The following is a 15,375-nucleotide window of genomic DNA, read 5'->3' as shown; positions in this document are numbered from 1 at the left end:
AGATATTACTGATACGGTAAACCTCAAATTCGACAGTAAATCTGACTGTGAGGCAGCCGACAAGTTATGTGTTACAATCATCGGAACTGGTATCGATGCAAATAACAACAAAAAATGCAAAGATTTGGGCAAAGGAGAAGGTCAAGCTGGAGATAAGAATGTTCTGGTGAGCATTTTCTAGAAATCAGTGGTTGTTAAAATGATCAAATAGACTATAGGAAAGAAACTCTAATCACACGCGTACGTATTCTATAATTTCATTCAATATAGCCTGATGACAATGGCGAGTCCATTATCCCCAGCACAGACATTTCAGTGCACACATTACAGCTCTGAGACAGAGAGCATGTTCTCTTACCTGACATATACAGTGCGTTTTTACACTATTTTCTAGAATGCATGAAGGGCTAAGTATGGTTGGTGTTGATTTTGTTTTACGCAACTTCTTTGCAATATTTGACATTCGGAGTATAGACTATCGTTTTATCTCCCAGTTATGACTATAGATGCAGACTCCTTCAAGATAACCGAGCCTTCACCAGCCGAGATCACCTATACTCGTACAGATACTACGTCAGTTATATTCGAGATGACTATATCGCCTTATGATACGTATAGTGGACAGGTGGACAGTGTCTATGTGTATTTTTCGGACATGAATGATAAGCAGAGCAACGCAGTAGCCGGTACATGGGCCGGTGGATCACTGTATGTCGAAAATCCAAACACAAAACTTCAGGATGTCTCGGCATCGCTTCAACTAGACGATGACTGTAGTGATTACACACATTTATGTGTACAGATTGTTGAAGGAGAGACTATTAAAGATGAGGCGTGTATAAGGAAGGTACAGAGTCTACACAGGCCGGCTCATTTGACTGTTCAGGTAAATACCAATTTGCTTCAAAAGTTCAGTTTTACTGCAACACTATTGGAACTAATTTGGAATAATTGGATGGTGTATTAATGTTAGCTTAATCTGCAAATGTAAGCTAATCTGATTTCAATTGTTGCAATACACTGTTTTTACTGATAATTTGTAATATTGTAGCTTTCAGCTATAGGGCACAATACACTTTCGATAAATATGAACAATTAAAAGGTCCATTTTTTAAAATTAGCTCCCGTTGTGTTCTGGTTAGAAAATCGAAATCTTATACAAGAATTTCTTTTCTTTACAATAAATTACTATTTTGCAAAGAAACTAGAAGATGGTGTTCTCAAAACATGTTTTCAATTTATTGGGCATATTCGAGGAAGAGATTTCAACTATAAAAGTAGTTTTTTTTGCGTACACTATGTGCAAAAATGGAGTCACCATCTTAAAAAGCCCTCATGTCGTGAAACTCGGCCTTTTCATATGAATAGCTAAAGATCACATTAAATAGTTCTCCTGAATTAATATACACGACATACGGTGGCACTTCTGTGACCTTTAACCTGGAAGCTATCTCTGAACTTGCCAAATGAGTGAATATCTATTTCAAAAACCACAAACATCGTGATAAGAGAGTCGAATCTACTGCCGTGCTCGCTCGGAAAGCAAACCCTTCCAAAAGACCCATTAACTATAGCAGTGAGGCAGGTATCACTGATACGGTAGATACTCTGCTGATACTCTGACCGTCACTCTCAGCCCTACTGAACGGAAATTTCTTAAACCTTTGAAAATGTAAAACAAGTTTTCTTGATGGTAGGTTGCAATAATTATATTTCTTTATTTTGTTACAATATTTTTTCACAGATGTGGTGATTACCAGTTTCACAATAACCGAACCATCGCCAGACCTCATCGAGTATAACCGCGTGACGGATGAGACTATTACTTTTGATGTAGGAGTCTCGTCGGCTTTAAATGGTGGAACTGTCAGTGGTATAGATGTCTTCTTTGAAGATGACAGTGGTAACCTATTAGGTACGGCAGAGCAAGTAGATATTTCGCCACAAGTAGTTCTAGATCCACCTGATAACAGTGAGGCAGATATTACTGATACCGTGGTAAACCTCAAATTCTACAGTAGATCTGACTGTGAGGCAGCAGACAAGTTATGTGTTAGAATCACCGGAACTGGTATCGATAAAAATAACGACAAAGAATGCAAAGATTTGGGCAAAGGACAAGGTCAAGCTGGAGAGAAAGAATGTTCTGGTGAGTATCATCAGCAAGGCAGTGTTTGTTTAAGTGGTCAAAATACACTGTAGGAAAGAAACCCTAATTAAACTCTACATTTTATTCCATATACCCTGATGACAATGGCGAGTCCATTATCTTCAACACAGACATTTCAATACACACATTACAGCTCTGAGACAGAGAGCATGTTCTCTTACCTGACATACACAGTGCGTGTTTTTACTATTTTCTAGAATGCATGAAGAGCTAAGTATGGTTGGTGTTGATTTTGGTTAACGCAACTTCTTTACAATATTTGACATTCTGGGTATACACTATCGTTTTATCTCCCAGTTATGACTATAGATGCAGACTCCTTCAAGATAACCGAGCCTTCACCAGCCGAGATAACATATACTCGTACAGATACTACGTCAGTTATATTCGAGATGACTATATCGCCTTATGATACGTATAGTGGACAGGTGGACAGTGTCTATGTGTATTTTTCGGACATGAATGATAAGCAGAGCAATGCAGTGGCTGGTTCATGGGACGGTGATCACTGTCTGTCGAAAATCCAAACACAAAACTTCAGGATGTCTCAGCATCGCTTCAACTAGACGATGACTGCAGTGCTTACACACATTTATGTGTACAGATTGTTGAAGGCGAGACTATAAAGATGAGGCGTGTATAAGGGAAGGTACAGAGTCTACACAGGCCGGCTCATTTGATTGTTCAGGTAAATACCAATTTGCTTCGAAAATTCGGTTGAACTGCAACACTGTTGGAACTAATTTGGAATTATTGGATTGTGCAGTAATGTTAGTTTAATCTGCATATGTAAGCTAATCTTATTTACAATTGTTGCAATACACGTGTTTGTATTGGTAATTTGTAAAATTGTAACTTTCAGCTATAGGGCACAAAACACTTTCGATAAATTTGAACAATTAAAAGATCCATTCTCTAAAATTGGTTCCCTTTGTGTTCTGGTAAGAAAGTCGAAATCTTATACAAGAACTTATTTTCTTCACAATAAATCACTATTTTGCAAAGAAACTAGAAGATGTTGTTCTCGAAACATGTTTTCAATTTATGGGCATATTCGAGGAAGAGATTTAACTATAAAAGTAGTTTTTTTACGTAAACTATTGTGCAAAAAAATGAAGTCACCATCTTTAAAAAGCCCTCATGTCGTGAAACTCGACCTTTTCATATGAATAGCTAACGATCACATTGAATAGTCCTCCTGAAATAATATTTACGACATACGGTGGCACTTCTGTGACCTTTAACCTGGAAGCTATCTCTGAACTCGCCAAGTGAGTGAATATCTATTTCAAAAAACACAAACATCGTGATAAGAGTGTCGAATCGACTGCAGTGCTCGCTCGGAGAGCCAACCCTACCGAAGAAGAACCCATTAACTATAGCAGTGAAGCAGGTATCACTGATACGGTAGATACTGTGCTGAGGATACCTTTAGACCGTCACTCTCAGCCCTACTGAACGGAAATTCCTTAAACCTTTGAAAATGTAAAACTAGTTTTCTTGATGGTAGGTTGCAATAATTATATTTATTCATTTTGTTATAATATTTTTTTTCACAGATGTTGCGATAACCAGTTTCACAATAACAGAACCATCGCCAGACCTCATCGAGTATAATCGCGTGGTGGATGAGACTATTACTTTTGATGTAGGAGTCTCGTCAACTTCAGAAGGTGGAACTGTCAGTGGTATAGATGTCTTCTTTGAGGATGAGAGAGGTACATTGATAGGAACAGCGGAGGAAGCGACAACACGAGGAGATGTAAATCTGGGTACCGGGGTGACTCTGGCACTCTTTCAGGCAATACCGTAAAACTGAAATTCGACACCAAAGCTGACTGTGAAAAAGCGGCAAAGTTATGTGTTAGGTCGAGGGCACTGGCATCGATAGAAATAATGATAAAAAATGCAAAGATTTTGGTGTAAGCGAAGGTCAAGCTGGGAGCAAAGAATGTGCTGGTAAGTAACACTAACATAATACTGCTGGCTGATGTACATTGTAAATCTTCTGCATAGACCAGCAAACACCAAACTGTACACTTTCCATCCTATGTTCCCTCTGACAGCGCATATACTTGAAGCCTATGATACGGTAATTACAGCAATATTCACCAACCATCCGTAATTATTTTTGTTTAGTTTCACTAGTAGCTGCTTGTTTTGACGATCTATAAACCATCGTTTTTCTCTAACAGTTATGAGCATAGATGCAGGCTCCTTCAGAATAACCCATCCTACACCAGACAAGTTAACTTATACTCGAACAGACCCTACTGACATAACGTTGGAAATGAAGATATCTCCATATAGCACATACGAGGGTAGAGTGGATAAAGTAAGCGTGTACTTTTCTGATAAAATTGATAAGCGGAGCGAGGCTGTGGGCGGAACATGGGATGGTGCACCACTAGAGGTCACAGAGCCAAATACTGACCTCAAAGACGTCTCGGCATCGCTTCAACTAGGCGACGACTGCATTGATTACACGCATTTATGTGTAGAGATTGTTGAAGGGGAGACCGTGGAAGACGAGGCGTGCATAGTAGAAGGCACAGAACCTACACAGGCTTGAACATTTGATTGTTCAGGTAAATATTTGATGCCAGCTGTTCACTTTACATCTGTCTTATTTGAGAATTTGTCACCTTGCCGAGTTGATATCGCACGCATGCCATATTAGCATTATTAAATCTTTGTATAGAGTAAACTATTTGTATTATTGTATCGTATCTGATTAGACCTTAAGGCCTTCATTTTTGATCCTGCCATCTTACTTTTGGAAGCAAAGAAAGAAATAGACGAAACCACTCTGATTTTCTAGTTTAGTACATTGTCAACGTCATTTATTACAAGCTTTTAATGTTCACTTGCTTTAATCCTTTATAAACAGTTGTGAGCATAGAATCTAAATCCTTCAAGATCACGTCGCCAAGTCCGGCTGAAATTATATACACGACGTACGATGAGACTATGATAATCTTTGATCTAGAAGCAACCGCCGAAGTTTCCACGGCCACGATCACTGGAGTCAACGCTTACTTCACAAACAACAAAGATGGTGATGAGAGAATTGCATCGACAGCAGTGCTTGCAGAGGGTAATGCACCGACCAAAGAGACCCCGCTACTGTAGAGCATGATGCATATAACCCAACTGAGATCAGTGGATGTGAAGCAGCATTACAATTAGACAGCGAAAACTGTGAAGCTTACACCCATCTCTGCATTTCTCTCATCGCTGATATCCCGGTAGATGGAGAAGAGTGCTTGCCATTTGGAGTCAAGGAGGATGAAGCTGGAGAAAAAAGCTGTGAAAGTGGTACGTTTGTAGTAATATATTAGCATGATAAATATTATATATCTTATTTTCCTGCAATGTCACGACAACTTTTCGTCCGATGTCCAGTCTCATTAGAAAGCATGATGTAGGGTTGTTGCATTATACCTGTTCAACAATACTTACAGAGTGCATGATATACGATGGAGATCATCATTGGGTTCGCCTGGAACCATCCGTATGTGCAATGCAGAGGGACAAGCAAAAAGCGAAGTTACCTGGAGAAGTCAACCCATGAAGCAGGAGTTTCAGACACCGTTTTACGAACTGCTAATTCTAGTTTTCTCGATAGTAGATAACTAGTTACTATACTTCTTTAAAGTACTTTTATTTTTTTTCACAGAACCTGATGGTACAGTGGCGATTACCAGTTTCAAAATAACGCAGCCATCACCAGACCTCATAGAGTACAATCGCATTCTAGATCAGAGAATTACATTCGATGTAGGAGTATCATCAGGGACGTAGGTGGAACTGTGAGTGGAATAGATGTATTCTTTGAGGACGGTGGCAGTATCATGTTAGGTACGGCGAAGCCAGCAACTATTTCAGGCGAATTAGAACTAGCTGCCGGTGAAGATGGCCAACTTTTGGAGAATACTGTGGAGCTGAAATTCGCCACTAGGGCGGATTGTGAAGCTGCTGAAAAGTTATGTGCTAGAATCACCGGAACTGGCGTTGATGAAAATAACGACAAAACGTGTGAAGATTTGGGCACACAACAGGGTCAAGCTGGAGACAAAGAATGTGCTGGTGAGTCATACTGTCAAAGTAGTGGTTGTTTAAGTGAGCAGAATACTTTCCTAACCCTGATTACACTCTACAATATAATTCAATATACTCTGATGACAACGGCAAGTCCATTGCTCCAAACGCACACATTTAAGTTCACACATTTCAGCTCTATTTTTTAGATATAGTGGAGGTTCTCATACCCGACAAAATGGTGCTTATTTTCATTATTTTCTACAATGCATGAACACGCGTACGTGAATATGCTTGGTTTTTAGTTTGTGCCACACATCTTGTCCATATTTTACATTCAATACACTATCGGTTTTCTCTAACAGTTATGACTATAGATGAAGACTCCTTCAGGATAATCGAGCCTCCACCCGAAGAGATCACCTACACTCGTACAGATACTACGTCAGTTATATTTGAGATGACTATATCGCCTTATGATACGTATAGTGGCCAGGTGGACAGTGTCAATGTGTATTTTCGGACATGAACGATAAGAAGAGTGAAGCAGTTGCTGGTTCATGGGATGGTGGACCACTGTCTGTCAAAAATCCAAACACAAAACTGGAGGATGTTTCAGCATTGCTCCAACTAGACGATGGCTGTAGTGATTACACACACTTATGTGTGGAGATCATTGAAGGCGACACTGTAAAGATGAGACATGTATAGAGGAAGGTACAGAGTCTACACAGGCCGGCACATTTGACTGTTCAAGTATTTACTTATCTTGAAAAAAAACCCACTATTCTTAAATATTTTAACCTGACGGGATATCTTTTGAGAGCAAAGAAAAAGATAAACAAAAAACCATAGGGTAGGGTTGTGGGATTATACCTGTACAACTACACTTACAGAGTGCATGATATAAGATGTGAATCATCATTGGGTTAGCCTGACACCGTCTGTATGTGCATACGAGGATGGACAAGGAAAAGGCGCTGTTTTTTAGTTAACTTAGAAGTCAACCCTTTGAAACAGGAGTTTCAGACAGCCTTTTGCGAACTGCTAATTCTGTTTTTCTCGATAGTAGATCAATAGATACTGTACTTCTTTAAAGTTATTTTATTCTTTTTCACAGAACCTGATGGTACAGTGGCGATTACCAGTTTCAAAATAACGCAGCCATCACCAGACCTCATAGAGTACAATCGCGTTCTAGATCAGAGAATTACATTCGATGTAGGAGTATCATCAGGGACGTAGGTGGAACTGTGAGTGGAATAGATGTATTCTTTGAGGACGGTGGCAGTATCATGTTAGGTACGGCGAAGCCAGCAACTATTTCAGGCGAATTAGAACTAGCTGCCGGTGAAGATGGCCAACTTTTGGAGAATACTGTGGAGCTGAAATTCGCCACTAGGGCGGATTGTGAAGCTGCTGAAAAGTTATGTGCTAGAATCACCGGAACTGGCGTTGATGAAAATAACGACAAAACGTGTGAAGATTTGGGCACACAACAGGGTCAAGCTGGAGACAAAGAATGTGCTGGTGAGTCATACTGTCAAAGTAGTGGTTGTTTAAGTGAGCAGAATACTTTCCTAACCCTGATTACACTCTACAATATAATTCAATATACTCTGATGACAACGGCAAGTCCTTGCTCCAAACGCACACATTTAAGTGCACACATTTCAGCTCTGTCTTTTAGATATAGTGGAGGTTCTCATACCCGACAAAATGGTGCTTATTTTCATTATTTCTACAATGCATGAACACGCGTACGTGAATATGCTTGGTTTTTTAGTTTGTGCCACACATCTTGTCCATATTTTACATTCAATACACTATCGGTTTTCTCTAACAGTTATGACTATAGATGAAGACTCCTTCAGGATAATCGAGCCTCCACCCGAAGAGATCACCTTCACTCGTACAGATACTACGTCAGTTATATTGAGATGACTATATCGCCTTATGATACGTATAGTGGCCAGGTGGACAGTGTCAATGTGTATTTTTCGGACATGAACGATAAGAAGAGTGAAGCAGTGGCTGGTTCATGGGATGGTGGACCACTGTCTGTCGAAAATCCAAACACAAAACTGGAGGATGTTTCAGCATTGCTTCAACTAGACGATGGCGTAGTGATTACACACACTTATGTGTGGAGATCATTGAAGGCGACACTGTTAAAGATGAGGCATGTATAGAGGAAGGTACAGAGTCTACACAGGCCGGCACATTTGACTGTTCAGGTATTTACTTATCTTGAAAAAAAACCACTATTCTTAAATATTTTAACCTGACGGGGATATCTTTTGAGAGCAAAGAAATAGATAAACAAAAAACCATAGGGTAGGGTTGTGGGATTATACCTGTAAAACTACACTTACAGAGTACGTGATATAAGATGTGAATCATCATTGGGTTAGCCTGACACCATCTGTATGTGCATACTAGGATGGACAAGGAAAGGCGCTGTTCTTTAGTTAACTTAGAAGTCAACCCTACGAAACAGGAGTTTCAGACAGCCTTTTGCGAACTGCTAATTCTATTTTTCTCGATAGTAGATCAATAGATACTGTACTTCTTTAAAGTTCTTTTATTCTTTTTCACAGAACCTGATGGTACAGTGGCGATTACCAGTTTCAAAATAACGCAGCCATCACCAACCTCATAGAGTACAATCGCGTTCTAGATCAGAGAATTACATTCGATGTAGGAGTATCATCAGGGACGTAGGTGGAACTGTGAGTGGAATAGATGTATTCTTTGAGGACGGTGGCAGTATCATGTTAGGTACGGCGAAGCCAGCAACTATTTCAGGCGAATTAGAACTAGCTGCCGGTGAAGATGGCCAACTTTTGGAGAATACTGTGGAGCTGAAATTCGCCACTAGGGCGGATTGTGAAGCAGCTGAAAAGTTATGTGCTAGAATCACCGGAACTGGCGTTGATGAAATAACGACAAAACGTGTGAAGATTTGGGCACACAACAGGGTCAAGCTGGAGACAAAGAATGTGCTGGTGAGTCATACTGTCAAAGTAGTGGTTGTTTAAGTGAGCAGAATACTTTCCTAACCCTGATTACACTCTACAATGTCTATCAATATACTCTGATGACAATAGCAAGTCCATTGCTCCAACGCATGTTCTCTTTCCCGAAAAACACGGTGCTTATTTTCATAATTTTGTAGAATGCATGAACACGCGTAGGTGAATATGCTTTTTTTTTAGTTTGTTCCACGTATCTTTTCCATATTTGAAATTCAATACACTATCGTTTTCTCTAACAGTTATGACTATAGATGAAGACTCCTTCAGAATAACCGAGCCTCCCCCAGACGAGATCACCTACACTCGTACAGATACTACGTCAGTTATATTTGAGATGACTATATCGCCTTATGATACGTATAGTGGCCAGGTGGAAGTGTCAGTGTGTATTTTTCGGACATGAATGATAAGAAGAGCGAAGCAGTGGCTGGTATATGGGAAGATGGACCATTGTCTGTTGAAAATCCAAACACAAAACTGGAGGATGTCTCGCATCGCTTCAACTTGACGATGACTGTACTGATTACACACATTTATGTGTACAGATTGTTGAAGATGAGACTGTTAAGATGAGGCATGTATTGAGAAAGGTTCGGATTCTTCACAAGCGGGAAGATTTGATTGTTCAGGTAAATACTGTATGCAGTTGCGCACTTTACATCTGTCGTATTCGGGAGTATGTCACCTTGCCGAGCTTATATAGCATGCATGACTCAGTGGCATTATTAAATCTTTGTAAACACTACACTATTTGTATTATTGTGTCATATCTGATTAGACTTTGGGCCGTTATTTGGGCTACTTCCATCCTTACTTTTTGAAGCAAGGAAATAAAAAGACAAACGGAACATCTGTGATTTTCTAATTAAGTATATCGTCAACGTCCTGTATTACAAGCTTATAATGCTCACTTGCTTTTATCCTTTCTAAACAGTTGTGAGAATTGAATCTGAATCCTTCAAGATCACGTCGCCAAGTCCGGCTGAAATTATATACACGAAATACGATGATACAACAATTACCTTTAACCTAGAAGCCACCGCAGAAGTTGCCACTGCCACGATCACCGGAGTCAACGCTTACTTCACAAACAACATAGACGGGGACGAGAGAGTCGAATCGACACCGGTGCTCGCTGGCGGAGCAGCACCGACTGCGGAAACGCCCATAACTGTAGACCATGACGCAAATGATCCAACAAAAATCGACGGCTGTGAAGCAACACTACGATTAGACAGTGAAAACTGCGAAGCCTACACCCATCTCTGCATTTCTCTCATCGCTGATATTCCAGTATATGAAGAAGAGTGCTTGCCGTTTGGAATCGAAGAAGACGAAGCTGGACAGAAGAGCTGTGAAAGTGGTTAGTTTGTAGTACATAATTAGCATTGGCTTTTTATGCAGGTTACATTAAGACCTTTCTGTGCAATGTTACAACAACTTACTGGTATGTTTCTCAATGTGGAGCGAAATCTAGGATCACGGAATTGCACCCGAGGATTTTATCTAGAGCGCATTTTATATGGTCATAATCGCCCTACAGGTGCGTTGGAATCAGTCATTTATTTACGCAGAGTAATATGCCAAAAGCAATCAGCCTCTTTACGGTTGTCATGTAACAAAAACAATTCTATCTTTTAATTTTAGATCTTTAATGATTGTATTAACTCAATTTATTTTAATTTTTTTGACAGATGTGGTGATTACCAGTTTTACAATAACCGAACCATCGCCAGATCTCATCGAGTATAACCGCGTGACAGATGAGACTATTACTTTTGATGTAGGAGTCTCGTCGGCTTTAAACGGTGGAACTGTCAGTGGTATAGATGTCTTCTTTGAAGATGGCATTGGTACATTGATAGGAACAGTGAAGGAAGCAACAACTCAAGGAGATGCAAATCTTGGTAAAGGAGGGGATTCTGACAAACTTTCCGGCAATACAGTACAGCTAAAATTTGACAGTAGAGCCGATTGTGAGTCAGCTGAAAAGGTGTGCGTTAAAATTACTGGATCTGGCATCGATACAAACAACGACAAAGAATGCAAAGATTTTGGCAGTAACCAAGGTCAAGCTGGGAACAAAGAATGTGCTGGTGAGTGCACTACCATAATACTGACTCAGGTTGATATAACTTTGTAAAATTTTTCACAGACCAGAGTAAAACTCAAACTGTACGTACACTTTACATCTACATAAATTTGATAAGATGGCATGGCAATGTATCCTCTTTCAGTACACATACTGCTAGACAATCTAACGGTAAGTAGAGTGCTCTTTACCATCTTCCTGTACCTTGGTACGATTTTTACTTTATAAAAGGAGACACGTGAACTCATTAACGTAATACGCGCCTCAAAAGTGAAAGACTAAAACTTTTGCTCAAACTGTCCTCGATGAAACTTCGACCATTCTCTTACCAACCAAAGCAAGAACAAAAATCAGGGGCACCGTGCACAATTTAGTACTAGTAAGACAAATTATCTAAGATTTCGCGATTTTAAAAAAATGTGCGTCATCCCTTGTTTACTCCATAGAAAAAAAATGAAAAAGTAAGATGGAAAAAAAATTCTCTCAACAAGAGCTTTAAAATGAGTCCCCACTAGTGGCAGGTCAGAAGAGCTACCTTAAAATGGTTATCATTTATATCAGTAGTCGCTTCCTGTCTTGATATTCTATAAACCATTGGTTTTCCCTGACAGTTATGACTATAGATGCAGACTCCTTCAAGGTAACGGAGCCTCCACCAGACGAGGTCACCTATACGATGACTGACACTACATTGGTTACATTTGAGATTGCTATATCCCCTTATGATACGTATAGTGGCCAGGTGGACAGTGTCAATGTGTATTTTTCGGACATGAATGATAAGCAGACCGAAGCAGTGGCTGGTACATGGGAAGGTGGACCATTGTCTGTCGAAAAAGCAAACACAAAACTTGAGGATATCGCGGCATCGCTTCAACTAGACGATGACTGTATTGATTACACACATTTATGTGTAGAGATTGTTGAAGGCGAAACTGTTAAAGATGAGGCATGTATAGAGGAAGGTACAGAGTCTACACAGGCCGGCAGATTTGATTGTTCAGGTATCTACTTATCTTGAAAAACAACCACTATTCTTATTTATATTAACCAGAAAGTGATATCGTTTTAGAACAAAGAAGAAGATAAACAAAATAAAGTGACTTAAGTACATTAACAAAACATTTATATCAATAAAAGCTTACAATTTATACTTAATTTTATTCTTTTTGTACAAGTTGTGAGCAGTAAATCTGACAGGTTCAAGATCAGGTCGGCTAGTCTTGCTGAGATCACATACTTGCCTTATTAGCGATATGATTATTGGTATATGTTATAGTATAATAATAGCTAGTGTTCGAAAAAACGTTTGTAATATTTTCCTACATATTTATGTCCTGAGCAACTTTTCTCACAGCATAGATATAGTTAATACAGCGTTGTTATTTTTTCACTTTCTTATAGGAAGTAGTGGGTTCCATACAGACAGATCTTTCACACTATTCGCATTCCTTATTGCTGTAATCATGCAATTACTGTAACTGCATTGTTTCAACTGTTGTATCCAGGTGAGTATTCTGTGCCAATTTTTGAAGACTAGCGAGAAGCTTCAAACCTTTCTTTACTGAAGAATTTGAGTGTGTGAACTTTGTTTACTCAAAAGGAGTCTTCGAAGCTGAGACTAATAGAGGCTTACACCTCCAAAGACTCGGGATCAGATTTCTCACACGAGTTTGGAATACTCAAACTCGCCTGCGGCTCGTGTGAGACAAAATGTACCCAACGAAAGTGAGAAATCTGATCCCAGGTCCTCGGTGTGTGTGATTCTTTTTCTCACATGACCACAAAATGTATAAAATTCACATTGAACACATACAGTATTATCCAAAATCGTGATAACTCGGTCGTCTGCCACTGCACTCTGACCTGCGTACTTTGTAGTTCCAGTCCGTGTGTTACTCGTCGTGTCATTAGGAAACATTTTGCACATGGATCGAAACAGACTGTTTATCATCTAATCAGAGCTCGTGTAATATTTACTGTAGAGTGTGGGACGATTTCTGAGAGTGTGGGATCGATTTTTCCCGCACCGTCGATTCCGCACTCCCAGCGACCAGGAATATAAGAATAACAGAACTCACACCCCTAAGGACCTGAGATGAGAGTTCTCACACGAGTTTGGGATATTTTGTCCCATACGGGCCGCAGGCGAGTGTGAGACAAAATATTCCCAACGACTGTAAAAAATCTGATCCCAGGTCCTTGGTGTGTTAGATTCCTTTTCTCACATGACCACAAAACGTGTTAAATTCACACTGGGACATTGAATGGTAATTTCAACTGTTTCAGGACTATCCCACTTTGTGATCTTATATTATTCCTCGTCACTAAATATTATCTCAGATCCCAGCTACTATTGTGGGCGGAATATTGGCGATTACGCAATGTTCTTCTACGGCTTTCAAGTAGTGTTTGAATAGGTAATAGGTATTCGGACAATTCGAGAGTCCTTTGTGAGTCTACCACTGACGAAGAAAACATTATAAAAAAACCTGAGAATGCTGTCGTCTGCCACTGCACTGTGACCTGCTTATTTGCATTTTTGGTCCTTGTGTTACTCATCTCGCCATTTGAGAATATATTTGCGCGCTGAGCGAATTGCATCTATTATTCAATCAGAACTCTAATAATCTATACCGCTTTCGTGTTCGTGCATTACTCATTGTGTGGGGCGATGTATGTATGTATGTATGTATGTATGTATGTATGTATGTATGTATGTATGTATGTATGTATGTATGTATGTATGTATGTATGTATGTATGTATGTATGTATGTATGTATGTATGTATTTATTCATGCATGCATGCATGCATGCATGAATGCATGTATGTATGTAGGTAGGTAGGTAGGTAGGTAGGTAGGTAGGTGGTAGGTAGTGTGTAGGTATGTATGTATGTATGTATGTATGTATGTCTATGTACGTGCATAAGTACGTGCATACGTATGCTTGGATGTATGTATTCATCATAGAAATATTCTTACTTACATTTATGCTCAGCTTCGTACTAATTTGAGGAAAGCAGACTTACTGATTTAACTAAGTCCGATTTTGAACTCTTCTCTTTAATTTTCAGAATTTGACCATCTTCAAATATGGTAGAGAGATGCTTCAATGACACATCTTAACGATATCGACACAACTTCATGAATTCAAATGAATTACTCTATCATTAATTGATAACATATTTCCTACAACACGCCATATTTTTTGTATGCCTTTCTACCTACGCATTTGGAGTTGTTCCGACCTATCGACAATTAGATTTTATATTTCTAGGGGGTATAATATTAATTTCTGTATTTTTTGTCAATAATTAAACTTCTCCACATTTGTATATTCGCATTCATTATATACATACTAAGTTGTCGCAGGAGAGTTGTTAATATTCTAGACAAAAAGGAAACGATGTTTCATTGTCAATGTCTTCCATTGGTATGCACCATTGCTCCCACTAGCAGGGACTTTATTTGGCGTAGTCTCGCACCAGGCATATTATTACCATACAACTATAAATAGCAAAGTGACGAGAATAACTGTGCCCTGGATGACATGGACGAAGCACGGCAATACGGAATGTCACATAAGCGTGCTTCGTGTGATGAATAACTTCCTACCCGACGCCCTGATCGGTGAGATATGACACATAAACAACATGCAAAGAATACCTGTGCTTTAGATAAGAGGGGTGTCACAAGGCATGCGATGACACAGGCATGGTATTAATGTCGGCATTATTATCTGTGACAGATAGTGTCACAGTGATTTGATGTTGCTCACTGCTATCATAGAAGTCTTTCATGCAATGTAAGTTAGTAAATTTTAGTAAATTATACAAAAACAATAAATGGTGTGCGACTGTTGACTTATTATTGTCATTGATTAGGCCTATAATGGTGAGAAATCCTAGATAGCATTGTAGTATTTTTATGATTCAGCATAGTGAAGATTTACATTACTGCTGTTTCGTAATTAAAAAAATAACAACAAAAAGGGTAACTGCCAACAGGCATAATCTACTTCTCTCTTGAAC

General features: G+C 39.3%; 1 protein-coding gene across 1 annotated transcript; it reads left to right on the top strand.

Annotated features, from left to right (window-relative positions):
- The first annotated feature begins 496 nt into the window (after positions 1 to 496).
- Positions 497 to 15,016, top strand: LOC139123769 (uncharacterized). Its single transcript, XM_070689923.1, has 7 exons — positions 497 to 836; positions 1,745 to 2,149; positions 10,184 to 10,612; positions 10,944 to 11,345; positions 11,953 to 12,345; positions 12,746 to 12,849; positions 14,419 to 15,016. The coding sequence occupies exons 1-6, from the start codon at positions 497 to 499 to the stop codon at positions 12,820 to 12,822; spliced, it is 2,046 nt and encodes a 681-aa protein (XP_070546024.1). The 3' UTR covers positions 12,823 to 12,849; positions 14,419 to 15,016.
- The last annotated feature ends 359 nt before the right edge of the window (positions 15,017 to 15,375 follow it).

The sequence above is a fragment of the Ptychodera flava genome (genome assembly GCF_041260155.1).
Source record: "Ptychodera flava strain L36383 chromosome 23 unlocalized genomic scaffold, AS_Pfla_20210202 Scaffold_23__1_contigs__length_28996876_pilon, whole genome shotgun sequence".
Taxonomy (NCBI): domain Eukaryota; kingdom Metazoa; phylum Hemichordata; class Enteropneusta; family Ptychoderidae; genus Ptychodera; species Ptychodera flava.
This window is presented reverse-complemented; position numbering and strand designations above follow the sequence as displayed.